The sequence below is a fragment of the Danio aesculapii genome, chromosome 17 (genome assembly GCF_903798145.1).
Source record: "Danio aesculapii chromosome 17, fDanAes4.1, whole genome shotgun sequence".
In the NCBI taxonomy this organism is placed as follows: domain Eukaryota; kingdom Metazoa; phylum Chordata; class Actinopteri; order Cypriniformes; family Danionidae; genus Danio; species Danio aesculapii.
The window spans coordinates 27,509,778-27,531,766 of record NC_079451.1 but is presented as its reverse complement, the minus strand read 5'-3'; the positions used below and the strand labels follow the sequence as shown (position 1 = coordinate 27,531,766).

General features: G+C 36.2%; 1 protein-coding gene across 1 annotated transcript in view; it reads left to right on the top strand.

The window, feature by feature from the left end:
• The window catches only part of arhgef10 (Rho guanine nucleotide exchange factor (GEF) 10), an 88,147-nt gene extending 69,058 nt beyond the window's left edge, over positions 1-19,089 (top strand). Inside the window, 3 exon segments of the mRNA XM_056476614.1 lie at positions 12,483-12,605; positions 15,022-15,514; positions 16,876-19,089. Of these exon segments, the coding sequence (XP_056332589.1) occupies positions 12,483-12,605; positions 15,022-15,491 (593 nt within the window). The 3' untranslated portion in view covers positions 15,492-15,514; positions 16,876-19,089.
• Positions 19,090-21,989: the final 2,900 nt, after the last annotated feature.

Sequence of the window (21,989 nt, the reverse complement as noted above, 5' to 3'; positions counted from 1 at the left end):
ACTTCTGGACAGGACCAGAATGTATGACCATAGGTCCCGACTTGGCCTTTGCATCTATCACACAAAGGAGAGATAGAAGGATACAGCTTATTAAGTTTGGTTGTAGTATAATTCCTTATAAAATGTAAAAAAAAAAAAAAAGTATAATAAATAATATAATTGAAGTATTTTTTTTTCAATTTATTTTTCAATATTAACAAATTAGGAAATTACCATGGCATCCTTAATGTAATAGTTTGGTATATTTAACTTCGGCCCACCCCCTCAATTAAGTTTGGTTTTTGGCCCTTTATAAGAAAAAGTTTGGGCAACCTTGCTTTAATATTTCAGTTTAGATGTTGATGAATTTCACATAACGGTCAGGAAACTGCCTCACTCACTCACTCAATATCTTTTATTTGTGGAATGAACCACCGATTACTTTGTCATTTGTTTTTTTTATGCTGTGGATTGTCTGAGGATTTTTTTTAGAATTAGGCATCATTGATATGTATTTGCATACCTAATGTAACATTTAAGACAACATGAGTCCTGCAGAAGTTTCTTTTGGTCTGATTGGTCAAATCTGTGTAATCTGTTGGCATATCTCCTTACCTACAATGGTCATTTCCTTGTAACAAGGAAAACTTCTTAGCTGTGACTAACAATAATAAGGGCTGTCTTGGAACCTATTCAGATGGCTGTGAAAGACTCATTTGAACACCTTTGAAGGGTGTGAACTTGCCATATTAGTCTTTACTTTCTTAGTAATTGATGTGTTCATTGCAAATGCACATCTTTATACTCAAAATATGCATTGGTTACCATCAGGATTGCATCATTAAAAGCAGGTTTTAAATAGTAGATCTAATTGAGAGGTAAAAAAATCACTGGTTAAGTGTCTGAAATGTAGGATATTATCTTTTGAATTCCAGCACCATTTTGCCTCTGGCTGGCAGAATCCTTCAGCTTGGTTGTGCTGAGTGTGTCGGATCATGCCTGGCTCTACCTTAAGCTCTGGGGCTTATATTTGTCAGGGCAGGATTTCACTTAGGAAAGCCAATGCCAGTCTCCTCCTGTAACGAGTTGTGTCTTTACTTGTTTCTGAAGTGTTTCTAGGGTATTTTCTGTCATTCTCTTAGCAGTTTAGTGGCTTATCAGTGAAATGAGATAAAGTTTGAATCACCTTGAAGGATGGAAATGTTTATTCCCGAGGGAAACAGTGTAGTGTAAGTAGTGTAAACCTACTATTAAATATTTGTTTTACAATATGATGACTCTACAAAGCATTTTTACCTCAAGATTTTTATTCCTTGCAAAAATCCCCAAAGAGAGATGTGTGCTGCAAAAGGAGAGGAATTTGGCTGGGTCATGTTTCTGTAGTTGCTGAGTTTCCCTTTAGTAGTGATTACCAAGACAGAGACAATCCAAAGCCCCTTTTAATGTGCCCCATTAATATTTTTTTTAAAGATTACTAATTTTGTCTTGGAGGATTTCTTGTATCCAAGTAAAAAAAACACTACTGTTTTCTGATAATATACATTTAAATCACAGAGAATTTCCTTCTTTTTTTGAGCTTGCTTCACTGATTGGCAGTTCTAGACAACACTAACTAAAGGTTCCAGATAGGGGCTATTTCTGCTTTTAGTGCCACATTGTCAACCCATTCTGAAAACGTACCTCTATATACATTTCTGGAGAGCGCCAGATGCTTCCCAGGAGGTATGTTTTTTTTTTTTTTTTTTTTTTTGCAGTTTTTGTTTTCGCAAATCCACCAAAGACCGCTGTGTACGCTTTTTGAGATCTCAAATTTCTCTCGTGAGTGTCATTCACGTCTGCTGTTTTCACGTAAATCCACCAGAGGCTGCTGTCGACTGACTGAATGACTGACCGACTGACCCACTCTCCTCCTTCCCTTAACCCAACCAATAGTGTTTTCAAAAGCACAGATTGACCCTCTCACCCACTTCCCTAAACCCAACTGACAGTTTTTAAAAGCAATCCAGAAAAAGAAAAGCCCTTGCCTGATTTTACCACATTTTCAGATTTTACCACATTATCACCCTGTTATTTACTTGTTTACTTTATTTTTTTGGCTTCTGTGTTTGTCTCGACTCGAACTACGTCGTCATGGTCAACTCCTTTTTGTGTCTTAAGTTCGCCGACAGACATGGTGAGCTACTGGACAAACTGGTAACAGTGGGAAAGCCGTCCACACGGAGGGAAGAGGTCAGCTGGTAAGCGCGAAAAGAATTGGCATCATACCGCCCCGTAGCATTCGTTTTAAAAATTGGCTACATAATTCGTGACCTCCAGAAATGTGTAAAGGGCTACGTTTTTAGAATGAGCCTAAGTTGCACATAAACATAATTGAAAGTATTGCATAAATAAATCTGAAATCTGTATTTATGGCTTTTTATCCTTTTTTCTGTTCATCTATGTAAAGTGGATTTGACATTCTACATTAAAAAAAGCACTATAGAAATAAAGATGACTTGACCTGACTTTCTTTGACTTTGTCAACACAAATGATTCAAGATAGACAATGCAGTTGAGATGCAACATACTGTCTGTAAAATAGGACATTTTGTGAAGATGTTATAAAGAATAAATGTTTTTCCTCAAAGATAAATGCCGTTTCTCTACATAATCTTGACAACATAAATCATCTGAAGTTTTAGAGGATTTGTCAAAGATGACAATAGGTGAGAATCTAGCAAATATGTTATATTTTTGTAGATTAGTTGTGTAAATGAAAACTGGAATTTGTAATGACTCATTTCCGCAGTTCAGAATCGGTTATTTTTTTTAGGAGACAGTAGCTTTGTGCCAAGTTAACACTGAATGATTAGTCCCAATTTTCACTTGCCAACAGGTTTTCAGGGACTTGTTCGTTCATTCATTCATTCATTCATTCATTCATTCATTCATTCATTCTTTTTCTTTTCGGCTTAGTCCCTTTATTAATCTGGGGTCGCCACAGCGGAATGAATCACCAACTTATCCAGCATATATTTTATGCAGCGGATGCTTCCTTCCAGCTGCAACCCATCACTGGGAAACATCCATACACTTCTATTCACACACACATACACTACGACCAATTTAGCTTACTTTTCTTCGGACTTGTGGGGGAAACCGGAGCACCAGGAGGAAACCCACGCAAACAAGGAGTTCGGGGAGGACCACAATATCAGGAAAGAATTCGGTTTTGAGAGGCTGCTTCCGTTTTTTTGGAGTCAAGAAATGAGGGAAAGTTTGTAAAAACTTAGTCAGGTGTACCAATGTCTTTTTGATGTTTTGTCTGAGCTGTAGCCTACCAGAACAGGGTACCATTTCCAATCCCTATGTGATCCCGAAATGTGATCTTGCATTTTTTTTATTGGTTCTCACATGCATTTAGTTGTGAAATGTAGTTTGTGAGCCACACAGAGTTGTAAGCAATTCTTCCTATAGTAAAGCCATGCAGTGTGTAAGCTGTAGGCAAAGAATTGTCCCCAGATAAAGAGTATTGCACGAAAAGCAATGTGTGAAAGAGCATAATAGGGGTACTTTAAGTTTGATATGCTTCAGTAACACTAGAGGAGATTGTAGGATAGGGGCTTAATTGCATAATATTGTGTCCTGTCTTTTGAGAGAATGGATGTCCTGAACTCACCTGGAGTCAATGTCAAACATCATTCTGGATGCACCACAGTGTCTTGCGTAACATTTTCTGAAATGGCTGGCAGACACGGTCATGATCCCGTTGACTGGTCATGAATGGTGACAGCTGGTGACAGATCTGTTTAACAGATTGTTTGCATTCCACTTGTATGGGTGTTTGTTTGTTATATGAAGCACTTTCAGTCAGTGTAATCTGCTAAGCCTTGAAGGATATCTTAATGCATATTATGCCGTTTATAAGACTGACATTAGCGGTTGTGATATCAAAGCTAGTGGTCTTTGTCTCTGATGGCTTTGTCTCCTGTGACCCAAATGCTCAGTCATGTGTGCAGTAATGACACAAACACAGCAGCCATTTACTCTTCTGGTTCAATAGATCTTCATTATCACATTAATTATGAATGAACGATATGTTTAAATTGAAAGATGTTACTTTGAAAGCACCATTAGTGGTTAATGGCCAAGACTGTAAAAATGTGCTATGTCAATTTGTTTTTCTTCCTGTTAGATCAGTGCTAGAGCTTAATAAATACTGGCATGTTGATTCTGGTTATAATTTGATTTAGAAAATTGGTAAATACAGAGTGATTTAGGGAGTCATTGTTTATTCTGCTCATAAGATTAAATCCACCATCAGTTAATCATTGACAAATCAGTTTTGATAGTTCTTGACATGATTTATAACACAGTGTGTCAGTCTTTTGATGCTGGTACAAAGACATCAGCTGTAATATCACTCAACTACACATTATTAATCACAATAGCTTGGTTTAGATTAAACTTTAAAGAAAACATTTTAATTTAATGAGATGATGATAATAATAATAATAATAATAATAATAATAATAATAATAATAATAAATAGTTATATATTGTAAAAAAAATAATGAAAAGCATTAATAATAATAATAATAATAATTATTATTATTATTATTATTATTAATAATAATATTATTATCATCATCAATAAATTAAACAGTTTTCTTTAGTGTTTAATGTAAACCAAACTATTGTGATAATAATAATTATTTATGCAAGAAACATCTCATAGATTCATTTGGGACACATCCTCAGTGATGTATTCTGGGATCATTGGGTGTTTTGGGTCTCTCAACATCATACACTCTCACCCAGGTGACCCAGCCGGGGTCGATCAAGTCCCGACTTGCGTCCCAGTAGCAGTCCACAGATCTGCCCTCTTAATCCACAGCCACCTTGTGGCCTTCTCTGCGGCTTCGCTTGTGGATTGGATAGCCCTTTTCTTTGCCATCCCTGTAATGCCCAAACGACTGAGGACTTTGTAAAGCGAACGCCCTGCAAAGCCTCTACATCCTACTTCCATGGGCTCATAGAAAGTTCTCCAGCCTCTCTCCCTGAACTCCTCCACTAGCTCCTGGTACTTGGCACGCTTCCTCTCATTGGCTTCTTTAATATGCTCTTCCCAAGGCACTGTAAGCTCCAGAATGATTACCTGTCTTGAGGCTTCTGAGATAACTATAATGTCTGGGCGAAGACATGTTGTTGCGACGTGATGAGGGAACCTCAGCTGTTTTTTCAGGTCGACCTCCAGCTGCCTGTCTGAGGCTTTGTGAAGGAGGCCTGTTGGTAATTGTGAGAGGGTCCGGGGTTTTTCTCCAGCTTTAATGAAGTGGACTGCCGCCTTTGGAGCATGATGATTCTTGCTGGTGCTGATGGCGGAGGCTTAGCTCTCAGCAATTGCCTTAAGCACCTGGTCATGGCGCCAACGATAGCGACCATCAGCCAGAGCCTTGGGGCAGCTGCTAAGGAGGTGTTCTAAAGAGCCTCTTCCAGAGCAAAGAAGGCAGGAAGGTGTAACCCCCCCCCCCCCCCCCCCCCCCCCAACATGGAGGTTTGATGGTTTTGCAGTACATCGTAGACAGCTTGTACCAGGAAAGGGACTCGCTGGAAATCCGCCTGCAAGATGTTCGCCCAGGTTATCCTACACTGAAGTGTATTCTACCACCTAGTCCATGCTCCCTGCTGCTGGAGTCCTTCCACCCTGCTCACTCTCTCTTCCTCCACACCTGCTCAAACCTCTTCCTGGAGTAGGTGGTGTCTTTCCTTGCCGTGGACCTGGCTAACTAAGGTCTTTGGAAAATAGCCCAAGCCCTCTCTGCCTGTCGCCACAGTGCCCACCAGAGCCTTTTGTCTCAGGCGTGACTCTGCCATCTCCACTGCTTTCCCAGCATTGCATTTCATGCCTGTCCTCACCTCAATGCAGGCTGATGACACCTTGCAGTCTCTAGAGTTCCTGTACTGTAGGGCTTCTCTGGTGCGTACGACCATGAATTTTTCTGTGAAGCCACTGAATGGCAGCTGCAAGGTGTTACTCATCCCATACAGTGCAGCACTGGTAAGACTGCATGGAAGCCCCAGCCATTTTCGAAGAAAGCCACTGATCTTGCTTTCTAGGACTAGGGACTCAACTGTTGACATTGGGACTGCATAGATTAGCAGAGGCCACAAAACTCGAGGCAGAATTGAGTGCTGATTTATCCAGGCTTTGAATCTACCAGGCAGGCCGGCTTTGTCAACCTTTGTAAGCCAAACCCCAAGTTCTTTTTTAGACTTCTGGATGGCTGCAGAGTCTTTTAGGCTGGAGTCAAAGAGCTTCCCCAAACTCTTGACAGGTTGCTCCGTGATGGTGGGGATGACACTTCCTGAGATGGAAAAATGGAACTTGTCTACCACTTTCCCCTTCTTCAGCACCATGGGCCTAGACATGGAGGGTTTAACTCATCCTAGCCAAGGCAATGAGTCTCTCAAGTCCTTGTAGGATCCACCTGCTCCCTGGGACCGTTGTCATTGTGATGGTAAAGTCATGCATATACGCTCTAATAGGGGGCTGTCGCACAACTGATTTAGTTAAGGGCCTTCTGCATTTCACTTCGGCTGACTTGACCACCATGTTTATAGCATAAGCAAAAAGAAAACTGAGATGGTGCAGCCTGTTATTATTCCTTTCCCAATGCGATGCCAGTTTGATGTTTCTGACTCAGATGTGACCCGCCTCCTTAAATTATTGTAGTAATTCAGAATTAGGTCCTTGATCTTACTAGGAGCAAGATGGTGGTGTAGAGCAAGCTTGAACAGCTAGTGCGGTATGGACCAATAAGCATTTGCCAGGTCCAACCACAAGACAACTAAGTCCCCTCTGTTCTTATGGGCCTCTTTGATGAGTTGTGTAACTACTCCAGTATGTTCCAAGCAGCCGGGAGCTCCAAGAATCCCCCCTTCTGCACTGAAGGGTCGATATAATTGTTCTTGAGGAGAAACTCTATCAGTCTTCGTGAGACGATGCTGAAAAACACCTTCCCTTCAACACTCAATAGAGAGATGGTTCGAAACTGGTTGATGTTTTTTGAGTTTTCCTCTTTAGGAATCCACACTCTCTCGGCACACCTGCACTGCTCAGCAACTCTTTCTCGTTGCCAAATCACCTTCAAGATCTTCCACCGATATTGGAGAAGCATTTGGCAGTGCTTATAGACCAAGTAAGGTATGCCACTAAGGTCTGGAGTAGATGCTGAGCGAGATGCCTTAATGATCTCCTTGACCTCCTTCAGACTTGGCTCCCTCAAATTGAACTCTCTTGCTGGGGGGGCGGGGCTGATAAGAGCTTTGTTGGGCTCCTGCTCCTGCTCTCTCAAAAGATTGCTTGCTGTGTCCTCAAGGAAGCGATTCGCTTCCTCTTGAGCACTCAAGCTGACCACTGCGTTTGTCCCCGAGCAGCTGTTTTGTAAAGCCGAAGGGATTGGTGATGTAGGTCGCTCCCTTCCTGGCTCTCCCTCCCCCATCTCCGATGCCACTCTGCCCTGCGTAGGATCATCAAAAAAATGTTTTATCTCTGCCAATGGTTGCTTATCTTCACCAGTAATTTTCTTATACAGTTTCTTGAGGGAGCGAAGCTCCTGATGCAGGTGATGTATCTGGGTAGCCCTGCGGTTCATAGTGTAGGAGTTATGCTTGGTCTTTCCTTTCTCTACCCAACCAAATCTTTCTAGAGTATAGCTAAAGATGATGGTAGTCATCATTTTGAGTCAGCAATCTGCATCTCCTTTGGCTATGGCTTGAATGATGTTGGACACGTCTTCATCGAACTGCAGCCTCTCACTTCGTTTGCTGGCTGGGGGCTATTTAATTCGCTGTTGAACTACTTTGTTTGGAATTTGAGGCTCTGGTACATGGAGGGACTTGGCTCTGTGGGTTGCCTCCTGGCCGGGCTCCTCCTATGTCTCACCAGTTTCAGGACCTGTGCGTTGCACCTTACTCTCCTGCTCCAAACATTTCTTTCTGGCCTGATGGATTTTTAGGCCCCGATGATTCTAATAATATTTTATTATAATAATAAAATAATAATAGTAATAAATAGTTATATATTATAATAAGAATTATAAAAAGCATTGTTATTTATAATAATATAATATTATTATTATTATTATTATTATTATTATTATTATTATTATTATTATCATCAATAAATTAAACCGTTTTCTTTAGTGTTTAATCTAAACCATATTGTAAGAGTAATAAATAGTTATATATATTATAAAAAGAATTATTAAAAGCAATAATAATAATAATAATAATAATTATTATTATTATTATTATTATTATTATTATTATTATTATTATTATTAGTCTTTATTATTATTTATTACCAAGCTATTGTGATAGCTTTTAAATGATAGATAATAATACTAATAATAATACTAGTTATTAATAATAATAATAAAATAATTATATATTATAATACAAATAATAAAAAGCATTAATAATAACAACAACAACAATAATAATAATAATTATTATTATTATTGCTTTTTATTTTGTATTATAATATATAACTATTTTATCATTATTATTAATTACTACTATTATTGTTGTTGTTGTTGTTGTTGTTGTTATAAATAATATAGTTTAATAGAATGTGATAATAACTGATATACTAAATCTTCCTGTCCCTCTTCTGAAGGTCAGACTGGACACACACACACAAAGAGAGAGAGGGAGACACACACAAACAGAGCCCAGAGCTACATCTATTCTTGGATGTTGTTCAGCTACACCACAGCAGCCAGCTGAGGAGCTGAATTCACCACAGGCTCTTTTCAAAAACAGAAAGCACTAATCTTATTGTAGACAAGTTTGCAATAACTTGTTGTGCTGAGCTCTGGTTATTGAGTAACCTTTAAAGGGGAAATATTAAGACCCTTTTTGCAGGATGTACTGTAAAATAAATATACAGTATGGTGTCCCAAGAATGTAAATGTTTTGTGTCTCCCTTTAAATACAAATGAACTGTTTTTCTCGTTAATAGGGTTGGAGAGCAGCAAAGTCTTTAAATCTCATTCTGATACTCCAGAAACAACAAGATCACAATTACACATAATTTGAAGTTACACGCTTGTTCTGGATATGAAATTACATCACAATGCATTGGTACAACAGATTTTCAACAAATCCAGCAGCGAACTGACCCTTGTCGGTGAAACGGTCCATTGTAAAATATTCTTTAGGCAATATTCAACTGTAACGGCATTCTTTGTTTAAAAAAAGACTTAAATTAATCTTAGTAAACATAAATGGCGAATTGAGTGAGTGATTTTAATTTATTTTTTTAATATTTAATTGACTGGTTGTTTACACACACACACTGTAGACACATCTTTGTTTAAACACCTTAAAAATGCATTACAGGTCTCTTTTAACAAAATGTATTATTCATCTAATGTATGAATATTTTTGCATTGGCCATTTAAGTGAAGTTGTTTGCAGAGAAGCCCTTAAATCTTTTAGTTTCTTTGTGACAGACTTGACCTGCTTGATCTAACTCGCAATAAAAAAGTACAAAACCATGCATAGTAATGCCCTCATTTGTTCAGTTATGGTCCCCTATTAGAGCAGTTTCCATGACTAATGTAATGATCTGTGATGCTCAGAAATATGAGCCAAGGCTTTCCTAACGAGTCACTGAGCTCTGAAACAGCTGAATAGGACACTGTTCTCTAACACTTTCAGACCACAGTCTGCTTCAGTTGAGTCAGGTGTTTGAAAGATTTTAACCCGTAGATGGGTGTGATGTTTAGTCAGGGTCAAGTTATATTGTGTGTTGTTCCTTTTTTACCTGCAGTTCTGTTTGCTCATGTGATAACGATGACAAAAGAATAGTTTCCTTCTTAGTCAACACTATTGAAACTTACAAGCACATTTTTGTTGCATTTAAAAAAAATATTAAAAAAAATAGTGGATAAAACTCCATGAAATGTGGTGGAACTGGGCAGCATGGTGGCTTAGTGGTTAGCACTGTCACCTCACAGTAAGAAGGTCGCTGGTTCAAGCCCCAGCTGGGTCAGTTGGCATTTCTGTGTGAAGTATGCATGTTCTCCCTGTGTTTTAATGGGTTTGCTCTAGTTTCCCACACAGTCCAAAGACATGCTACACTACAAGTCACAAAGTTTATATATTATTTTAATAAATTTATTGAATAATAAATATTTATCACAGATTCTTCTTCTCTATTCCAGTCATGTGATATTTGTACTACTCTGTTTGTGGCATATATTATTGCAGAGGAATAACCACTATAAATGTACAAATATTGCTATTGTTTTGTCAGGTAATGTAGTTTTACTAGTTTGTGGGTGACAATGTAGTTGTTTTTATTTCAGATATGTGATCTATGTATGACAATAGCACCTATTTAAAAGTTCACTGGAGATTAGAGCTCCACTGTGTCAGTACTGATGAACCCCACCGAGAATATCCTTACCTCGGACAATTGTTTTGGAATTTACCACTAACACTTTATAGTGGTTAAACTTGAGAAACAGTTTGTATTGGGTATTTTAATGGTCAGTCTTTGGTCTCAGTAATTTGTTCCAGAGCAAATAGTTTTGGCTGAGGGGAAATGTTCATAATTTTCTATATTTATATCATGTTAATGCTGTATCATAGTGTGAATTGCTTAACTTCTGTAATGGTTGTTGTTATTTATTCAAGCGTATTGTTCCATCATTATTATTTTTAATAGGTTATGATATTCATAATACTTTATGGTGTTTAATCTTTGTGCAGTTTACGTTAAGCTGTTTCATTTAAATGTAAACTGTTAAATGTAAACTGCACAAAGATCATAAAAAAAATAACGATGGAACAATACACTTGAATAAATAACAACATCCATGACAAAAGTTAAGCAATTCACACTATGATACAGCGTTAAAATTATATAAATATAGAAAATTATGAAATTGATTAATGAGACTGAAGACTGACCGTTAGATATACCCAATACAAACTGTTTCTCAAGCTTAGCCGCTATATAGTGTCAGTGTCAGTGGTAAATTCCAAAATAATTGTCAGAGGTAAGGATATTCTCGGTGGGGTTCATCAGTACTGACAGTGGAGCTCTAATCTCCAGTAAACTTTTAAATAGGTGCTATTGTCATACATAGACTACATATATGAAATATAAACAACTACATTCTCACCCACAAACTAGTAAAACTACATTATCTGACAAAACAATAGCAATATTTGTACATTTATAGTGGTTATTCCTGTGCCATAATATATGCCACAACTAGAGTAGTACAAATATCACATGACTGGAAAGAACAGATTTGAGGAGAGGAAGAATCTGTGATTATAAATATTTATTATTTATTATTTGCCAATCTGTATGCCTTTATCACACACAAAAATGTAAAGATTAGCATAAATTCAAAAATTTGATATTTAGAAATTTTGTGAAAATATTCTAAGTTTGGGCTCGAGTTAAAGTCATTAAATAGTCTCAAGAGACTTTTTGTATAAAAAGGGACTGAAACAAGTTTGTAAACAAGGACATTATTTTTACTTTTAACAACACCTCTGGTCAACAACATTGCCGTTTTTTATTTCTTTACAAACTTGTTCTTTAGTTAAAATAAAAGTACTTGTATAACAATGAATAGTATTTATATAACTATAAATAGTTATAATAGAAGTACTACGCAAGAAATGTTTAGCACTGTCACCTCACAGCAAGAAGGTTGCTAGTTTGAGTCCCGGCTGGGTCAGTTGGCATGTTTGTGTGGAGTCTGCATGTTTTCCGAGTGTTCGCGTGGGTTTCCTCCGGGTGTTCTGGTTTCCCCCACCGAGTCCAAAGACATGCGCTATAGGTGAATTGGGTGAACTAAATTGGCTGTAGTGTATGATTGTGTGTGAATGCGAGAGTGTATCACCCATACCCATACTCACACATTTGCATTTCCTTGGTTGTGACTGGAAGGGCATCCGCTGTGTAAATTATATGCTGGAATAGTTGGTGGTTCATTTCGCTATGGCGAGCCCTGATAAATAAGTGACTAAGCTGAGAGAAAATGAATGAATGAATCGACCATTTTGTAATGTATATTAAATCCTTCACAGTTTTGTAGTTGGATCAGATCTGTAGCTTGTTAATGAAACACAGCACCTCTAATTATTTTTATTTCGTTGAAATTGTTTCAGTTAATGTACACAGTGTTTATTGTTTTTGACAGATTTAGAGTTGTTTGTTTGACCAAATATTGACATTTTTCTCTTTTTAATGAGACCTTCCTACCATTTCTAAGAGTGCGTCGTGTCAGGTTTCCTCAGAAACCAACTGCTCTCCAGCATCATCCCCATAGTAACCTGCCCACACGCTCTGCCCACACAGCCTGGCATGTGTGGATGATGCTATTATTCCACTGGGCTTGAACACCAACTAGTGTGTTCAAGTGTTTTCTAGTGTGTGTTTATAGTTTATAATGGATTAATGATTTATTGTCTGTGTGTTTCTCCTTCAGGACAGCAGAGAGTCTCTGTGAGCAGTCTGTTAGTGTGTCATGGTCTGCTGCTAGTGGGCACTAATCTGGGGGTCACGGTGGCCCTTTCGGTGCCCAGACTACAGGGCATCCCAAAGGTCACAGGTGGGTATCATCTGTCACGCAGGACTTTGTAATATGCATAGAAATTGGTGCTTTCCTGGATACGTTTGCAACTCGGCACAAGTTCAGGAACAAACCACACCCAACAATTTAATAACCATCCACTTCTGCTTTTGATGACCTCCTTCAGTTTTTCAATGTTAATGCTAAAACTATAAAAAATCGTTTTAAATGATTAAAATAAAGCTGAATTCAAAGATAATGCACATTAGTTTTTAGTTGGATGCAGCATGTGAAGACGGCATTTCCCGTTATGTACTATAGTTGTATTTTATGTATAATATTGTAAACTAGGGCTGGGCGATATTGCAAAAACAATTTTCACAATATCATGTTTCATATCATTTGATATCGATAATTATTGAATGTTTTTTAACAATACATTTATGAATATTAGGATTTTTTAATATTTAAACACTTTATTTTAATTTACCAACATTACTAAGGCAAATCGTTTTATGAGTCAAAAACAAAAATATTTAGGCAAAACATTTAATATTTTTATAATAAAATAAACATTAGTGTTAAAGAGACTCTTAAACTTGATATGTTACAAAGTGTGTGCAATGGTAAAGGTAGATCAACATCTGTAGGGTGTGAATAATAATGATACAGTAAACCTTAAACTCTGTCAACAACACAAATTATGACAATCAAATCTGAGCTTTCATGTGAAGGAACCAGCCATCATTATTCAAATACACACTGCAACATTACAAATGGTCAAGTTAGATGACTATATTACCCCCTATGCTAAAAAATCTTTCAGATGGGGAGATGGAGTGGCTGGGATGTTCAAGAAAAGAAACCAAAAAACCGACATCCTTTTTTTATTTACAATCTCCTCACTGCTGTTATACGGCACTCATTTTCGCATGTGTTGTTATTCTGACCTGAAGTGACAAGCGCGAGCGCCATTTTCTTTGGCGTCTCTCATAACTAGGCGACTGTTTTCTCAGAGGATGACAAACAGAGAAATCATTGCTGCAGCTCCGATGCAAGTTTATGTAGAAAAGTAAAAAGCACTGGAGTGTTTGGGTACGCTGTGTTTGTCTCAGGTAATTAGTCTGCCGTTATTACTGTAATGTGTATATTTCATACAAAGTGTGAAGCAGATTGGTTTGTTCTACTTGCATGAATCGCGGTGCACTCGGGGCATTCGAAAAAATTCAGATGTTTTTCAACTAGGTGTACCTGAACTAGGTGTACCTGAAAAATACGCAATAAATACAGATAAAGATTTTATCGCCCAGCCCTATTGTAAATGGTACTTTTGTTTTTAGCTGGTTGCCAAAACAACTTTTAAAATGTAAGTTTTTAAAGGAAAGGAACTCTAAAAATACTTGAAATTAAATAAAATAAAAATAATTCTAAATAGAAATGCAATAGATGCCATTAAAAGCAGTAGAAGTACAATTTTCAGTGTTATTGTTATTTTTCTTTATATTTGCACAGTTGAACAATATAAAAATATTCTAGTATTAAAAACCTTTTAAAATATTCAAAATTAAACTTCCATCATAATATTCTTCATTTATGTTGTAGTTTAATAGTAACCTTTGGGTTGTAAAATTCTATTTTTATACTTCTATTTTTATTTTTAATCCTTGTAAAGACTCAATCTCAGATTACTCAATGCACAAGACTGCACTGTAGAGTTGGGTGATTTTCAAATTAAAATCTCGATTAATAAGATAACATTTTCACTCGATTACGATTAATGAATGATTATTTTATTTAATTATTTAATTTTTTTGCCCAAATAGTTCACTGAACGTTTTGTACAGTAAATAAGCTCACATATTACAAGTGAGAGATTACAAGTAAGAGCCTAAAACACAGTCACTTTTTTCTTATAAAAAAGTGAAAATAAATAACTTTTGGAAACAAAATTTATTATTTTCAAAGTTTTTTTTATATTAAAAGTAGAAAATCATCAGTATCTCTTCTATATAAAATAACTCTTGTATATCCTGTAAATAATAGTTTAAACAGTGCATTTTCTACATCTTCTGTAAACATTTTAATGTAAATAATAACTTTATTGTAATTAAAAAGATGCCATCTTAAGGCATCTCTGGAGCAGCTTCCAATCATTTTTTGAGTGATGCGACCGCGCGAAGGCTGCGCCGAACTATACCCTTGCGTTTAAAGCAGAAGTATAAATCAGCCTTAAAAGAGCAGGGTCACGTGACTCCCCAAGCGGTAGGAAAAGTAATTTAAAAATTTGACCTGGTAAAATGCGATCAATTATAGGTTCTGAATGTTTATTTCGATTACTTTCCGATTAATCGCCCAGTCCTACTCCGCTGTCACAAATCGCTACCAACCACACTTTTTTTTTTTAATATATTTAAAAATGTATCATGTCTGAATCACTCTCATTGTCCTTCTCCAGGTCGAGGAATGGTCTCTTTTCATGCACACCACGGCCCAGTCAAGTTCCTCACCATGGCAACAGCAGTGTGTAACGTCTCCCAAGCTACCATGGCAACCCTCACCTCCAGTACTCCCAGTCAGTGCCAGCCTGAGGCCCCAGAGCTGGAGGGAGCCACACTGAACCAGAACTGCAGCAGCGACACACATGCGCCTGTTCTCCAGGACTCCCCGTCCTCCTCGTGTGGCTCTCTGGCTCTGTCTCAGGCATCTTTAGAGCACGGCCCAGAGGACGGGGCCATATACGACCTGCTGAACGAGCCGTCACACTTCCAGAAGGCCAAGCAGACTGACCGAGTCAGTGCCAGCTCTGTGTTGGTGGTGTCAGGAGGGCTCGGACACCGCAGAATCAACCGAAAAACCAAAATGTCCAAGCACGAGGAGATGGCGTCCACTATTATGGTGTGGCAAATACCACTGCCAAGCCTGTGAGGGGAGAAAGAGGAATGAAAATGGTAAGAATTTCAGGATTTAGTTCAGATGCAGCTGCACAAACACTCATTTACCGTTCCTTCCATTATATTAGAAAAAAATCTTTATTGTTAAACCTTGCTCAATTATGAATAAAATCTTGAAGATGTATGAGTTTGCTACAAACCATTTAAGTAAAAAAACTAATCTACAGGTATATGAGTACTCTGAACTTACTCCATTTAAGTTGAAGTAATGAGGTATTTAATTAACTCATTACCTTCAACACGGAGTTTAACTTTCAGTAAATTTTGAGTTAACTACACTCATTTCATTTGACAAAGTTGACTGTGTTGGGTTTTACAGTGTATTAATGGATGACCATGAAAAACTACACATATTTTTTATTTTACTGTTAAACTTCCATGCGAGCAAGTGTTTAATAAATACAAACTATGCATCAAGTTTTACGGACACCTACAGTACAAAAGCCTAATTTACAAGAAACATGAACACTTACTCTGTCTGTTGGTGCACTAGATTTTTCGCTTGATTAATATTTTTGGCGCAAACATACATTCACAATGTTATGAATTATAGGGTTGGTCGAATGTATGTTTACGTTATGTGTTGTTTAATTGGTAATATTTATTTAAGATACAGATCAGAGCAAACTATTTCTTAACTATTAAAGGGCAGACCCCCTCATACATCTGTTGTTATGTTCTTCAGGGGTGGATCAAGCGTTAATTGGGGGGTCAGATCAACCCAACCCCCCCTGTAATTTGCACCCTGGTGTACTGAAACTGTAAAATGTCAATGTGAATGTAGTTCAGAAATAGTTTTTACTCATGTGAAGTTATAGGGGTGACCATAATTGTGGCACACGCCATGTATTTAATAGATTTTGATCAAACTATTTTTGTTCTAAATGAGAGCAGAAGATTTTATTAATATTATTATTTTATGGTAAGACTTTACAGTAAGGTTGTATTAGTTAATATTAGCTAACATGAACAAATATTTATCACAGTATTTGTTTATGTTAATTAACATCAGTTAATGAAAGTACAGTTGTTCATTGTTAGTTCATGTTAACTCACAGTGCATTAGCTAATGTTAACAAGCATGAATATGGATTTTAATAATGCATTAGTAAATGTCGAAGTATTGTTCATTCTTTTTTCATGTTAGTAAATACATTAACTATCATTAACTAATGAAACTTTATTGTAAAGTGTGACCTATTTTATTTATTTAGAGCAAAAGATCTAAAGGTCAAATATTGAATAGATTTTTTTCACAGTCTTCCCTGTTCAACCTATTTTTTTTGTCGATGTTGTTTTGGAGTGTATTATCTGTCTGTTTCTTTCACTCATCATTTATTGCTTGTCTTCATTTTCAGGGCATTCCACATCAAAGAGAGCAGTTCCTGAGCCTGACTTTACCTTCCATAATAGGCTAATGGAGAAAAAAAAACATTAATGAATGAAGGGAAAAAAGGTTGTGTTCCAGCAATGAGCTGAACTACCAAGTCATGCATCAGAGAAATGCGGTTTACCACTTGGCACATTCGCCTACATTTAAAAGGTGAAAGTATGTCAGTACCACTGCAGTGTGATGGATTTTCAGGTCTAATACAACATTTTAACTGCAAAATAATTTCACATAAAACAAACAGACGCGTTAGTATAACAGCAGAAAGTTTTCTTTAATGCCACTTTTTAAAGAAGATGCTCACCTCTTGAGGGATAGTTCAACCAAATAATGAAAAATCTGTCATCATTTACCAACTCTCTACTCGCTTCAAAGTGTTTTGAGTTTCTTCTGGTGAACACAAAAGAAGAGATTTTGAATAATGATGGAAATCGCTAGCCATTGACTTCCATAGTATTTTGTTTTCCTACTACGGGTGTCAGTGGCAGCCGGTTTCCAACATGCTGCAAAATATATTCGATTGTGTTCAGCAGAAAAGAAAAACTCATTGAGGTTTAAAAACTTTCATTTTGGGCTGAACGCTCTCTTTCATTTCAGTTGTTTTGTGAAAATGCATCTCAAACTTTTGCTTCAAGGAATGGTGCTTTTTATTGCATTGGCTGAATCAGCAGCTTGACTGAGGTTTGTCCTTTGTGATCGACTGAATGGTTTGTATGGGATTCTCTGGCGGGCCAGAGTGTCTTTTGGGTCCTAAAGTGAAGTTGGTGTCCACTGTTACCAGTTAAAGAGAAATGGCATTCCTCCATCATTCTAATTTAAAGTTGCTTATCAATATTTAAAGTTATGGAAAAAGCTTTATATTGACAGTTTGTGATATGTATTTCTGACTTGTGTATTAACAAATATATATATATCATTGTTTTAACCAGCATTCTTTTGTATATTGGTGCAAACGGACTAGATAACCATGTTTTGGTTTTGTTTTTTCACTGGCCCCTTTATTTCTTTTTTCCCTTTTTTTGGACTGACTTGCCAGCTCATACATAAGGGAATGACCCATGAAGAAAACTGAATTAGGTTGAATGGATTTCTGTGAAATGCACTTTTCCAACAGTAACACTGACTTTATAGCTTACTGTAAAACCGACCTGGACGAGGATGGAAATAATGAAAGAAAAACAGCTTTTTTTAGACTAATGAACATGTATGGTTGTTGTTTTTTTCTTAGTATTCCCAGTATGAGTGTTTCTGTGGAAAAAAGTTATTAAATATTCATTTTGCAAGATTTCATTTTGCCTACCTAAAAGGGAAATTAAAAAAAGAATAATATTTACACCTTAACTGTGATGTTAATTTCTTAATGTATATTTAGGTTGGATATAGAAGTTTTACACACACACACACATTCAAAAGTTGAAGTCAGAATTATTAGTCCTCCTGAATTATTAGCCCCTCTGTGTTTTTTTCCCCAATCTCCATTTAATAGGATTTTTTTTTTCAACACATTTCTAAACATATTAGTTTTAACCTCCTAAACTCTGAGACCTGGTACCGGGTCTGTGACATCATTTACTTCCGCATTCTATAAATTTTAAAAGAAAAACTGATTTCTTTTATCTTTGCCGTGATGACAGTGCATAATATTTTACTAGATATTTTAAGATACTAGTACTCAGCTTTACAATTTAAAGACTTAACTAGGTTAATTAGGTTAACTACACTGAAAAAAGTTGACTCAACTCAAAATTGTAAGGCAACTATTAACCCAAGTACTGCACTTGACTCATTTAAGTTGAGTCAACTCATGAGCTGAAGCTAGTTGCTTTAATTTTAAGTTGAGTCAACTTTTTTTACAGTGTAGGCAAATTGGGTTTATTAGGCAAATCATTGTATAACAATGATTTGTTTTGTAGATAGTTGAAAAAGCATTGCTTTTGGGGGCTAATAATATTGACCTTAAAATGGCTTTTAAAAATAATAGTAAAATAAATAAAACAAGAAAAAAAATAAAACAATTTGTTTTTCAGAAAAAAAAAAATATTATAGGAAATACTGTGAAAAATTCCCTGCTCTGTTACACAACATTTAGGAAATATATGGAAAAAAAATACAGGAGGGCTAATAATTCTGACGTCAACTGTATATATCAAACACTTCGCACCTGTTTTATAGAGAAAATTAAAAGCTTTTTTTATACTTTGTATATTATATTGTTATTCTTTCCTTGACATTAACAAGAATGGATGAAACTTCTAATATTTAAAATACGATGAGCTATGAAAGCAGTAGACTTCTTCCAAATAAACTGATGGGTGCAATTTCTGCAAAAAGCCTTCCCGCCCTAATGTGATGCCAGTCTAATATATACGATGCTTTTAGCCTTTGTGTGCTCGGGGATCTTTGCGAGTCCCTTCAGACCGAGAACAGCTGATGTGTGTATTTGGAGGGCTAATAGTGACATCTCCGTCTGACCATGTGCTGTCAGGCTGACAGATGCTCTCTAATGTTGCTCTCTGAAATGGAGCGGGTTACTCTAGTAACTCTTTTAAGAAACAGTCCAGTCCATAATATCAGGATGGAGAGTAATGGTTTTTCTTAATGCGCTCATAAAACTTCACCACAGTTGAGAAGGCCAGATGAAGTCATGCGGCTCTTGACCATTTTTACAGGCCTTGCTCTTTTTTTCCCCTTCCCAGTTATATTTCTCTCCCGCTCTCTCTTTTTGGGGGGTTAAATTTAAATGTCAGATATTCATAATTTTGCAACTTTTAATGAAGAATGTGAATTATTTGTCATTTTGGATTGATAAACGTAAAATTGTGTTTTAGAATGTTTCTGTTCAAGTCTGCATGTTAACAGGGTGAAAAAAAATTTGTTTAAGAGTTTAGTTGCAAAAACTTTTAAATGTCGTTCCATATTTTCTTCTAAAATTAAAATTTTTCTCCAACTCGTGTGTGTAGACTCAGAATTTTTACTTTTATAGTGATGAAAAAGTTCTTTTCATTGCCTTTAAAGTGAAATAACTGAATATAAACCGAGGAGGCTGAGAAATATGCTCATTTTAGGAAAACATTTCAGAGGGCATTTAGAGGTTTTTGCATCTGAACTCATTAGTTATTACCATGCTTCTGCATTTGATTGATAACATGGATTTACATAACAATTATATTAATTAGTACAAGTTTTTAAACTAATGTTTAAATATGTAAATCAGGCATTACTTTATTAAATACATTCTAATTTGCATAGATTTCTACATTGGATATTTTGACATTAGTGTCAAAGGTTTTACAGGCAAAAAAAAAAAAAACATTTTTGTAGGTGCACAGATATCAAAATGTTGTGTGTATATAAGTGTGGCTGAGTATGCTCATTTTGAGAAAACATCCTTTAAAAACAGATTATGAAAGTCTACAGCAGAGAAGCCCAAAGTAGGGCTCGTGCGCCAAAGTTGGCCCATTGTAACTTTTGATTTGGCCCACCATCCCATCTGACAATGAGAATGATGGAAAGAGTTGGTGGGCGAATGCTTTTAACATAGAGAACCAGATTTCTAATTTGATGTAGCTTTTTTGTTGATTTTCTTGATGAGCTACAAAATAAGTAAACTGAATTTAAATGTTAAATTAAATGTTGTAATGAATCTGATTTTTAAAAATGTAAATACTGCCACTTGACACTACGCTAAAGACATCGGCGAGCAAATCAAGGCAAAAACTACTGTGATTCTGTTATAAATGAGATTGTTTTGGGTTTTTTGTAATAACTTTATTATAAAATGTCAAAAAAACAGTATAAGTTAATATAAAGCAATGTTTTCTAGTCATTTTAACATTATAAAATAAATTAGGAAATTACACATGGAAACTATAATAACCTTCGGCCCGCAAGCGTCAATCAAGTTTGGTTTTTGGCCCTTCATAACAAAAAGTTTGGGCACTTTTGGTCTACAGACACAAACTTAAGAAGTGTTACAAAAAAAATTTGTAAAGTATGAAGTATATTTTGGATTATCACAATCTGGCTGGTAAGCTATATATAAAACAAACATGTTTTTGCCAGTTGTTTCTCACCATGAAAATAAACTTCCAGTCTTTTTTCTTATAAAGGGCTAAAACTCAAACTTGATTGAGGGCTGTGGGGCCGAAGTTAAATATACCAAACCATATTACATTAAAGTTTGCTCATTTGTTTGCTTATTTTAAAAATAACTAGAAAAGTTGTTTTCAAACATATTAAATGATGATGCAGTATCATTTTAACGTTTTATAATCAACAGATTATAGTAAAAACATAAACAATCCCATTTATAACACAATGGAGCTCAATGCTGAATACACTAGTCGAGCAGCTTTTTTTTTTTTTTTTGCCTTTATTTGCTCATCAAGGTCTTGTGCATTGTCCTCTATATGTTAAGTGACAGTATTTACATTTTAATAGTCTGATTAATATGAAACATTTAATTTTAGTTGGATTATTTGTAGCTCCTCAATTAAACAAAGAAACAGATGGGTATACATTGAATTGAAAATGATGAAATCTGTCAAAGGCATTCGCCCCAACCAACTCCTCATCATTCTCCCTCTCTTAGAAGAGATGGTGGGCCTAACCAGAGGTTACCATGGGCCAACTTTGGCCTGCGGGCCCTTCTTTGGGCACCTCTGACTTAAACCAACCATTCAAGAATTACAAATTGATTTTTATTTATTTTTGCTGAAAAGAGTTGTTAAAAGGTCAAATGAATTAATGTTTTAAATTTTCCCAATAAACAAAGTTTAACAAAAATATAGTAGACTATATTTGTCATTTTAAAATAACAAAAAGTGGTTTGAAAATATATAAAACATATCCTCATTATAGTCTGTTCTTGACGAATTTTCCAACTGATTTAGAAAATCATTTCGTACTATGAAATAGGACAGTAGACCCATTAGTGATTTTCTAAATCAGTAAAATGTATCGTATGAGAATTCTCCTTAAAATTTGTATGCATCAGCACAACGTGTAGCATTTTAGTGCAACAAAGGCTGAAGTGGTGTGTATGCTGTGCTGGGAGTTACCGTCAGCCGTTGCGCAACATCC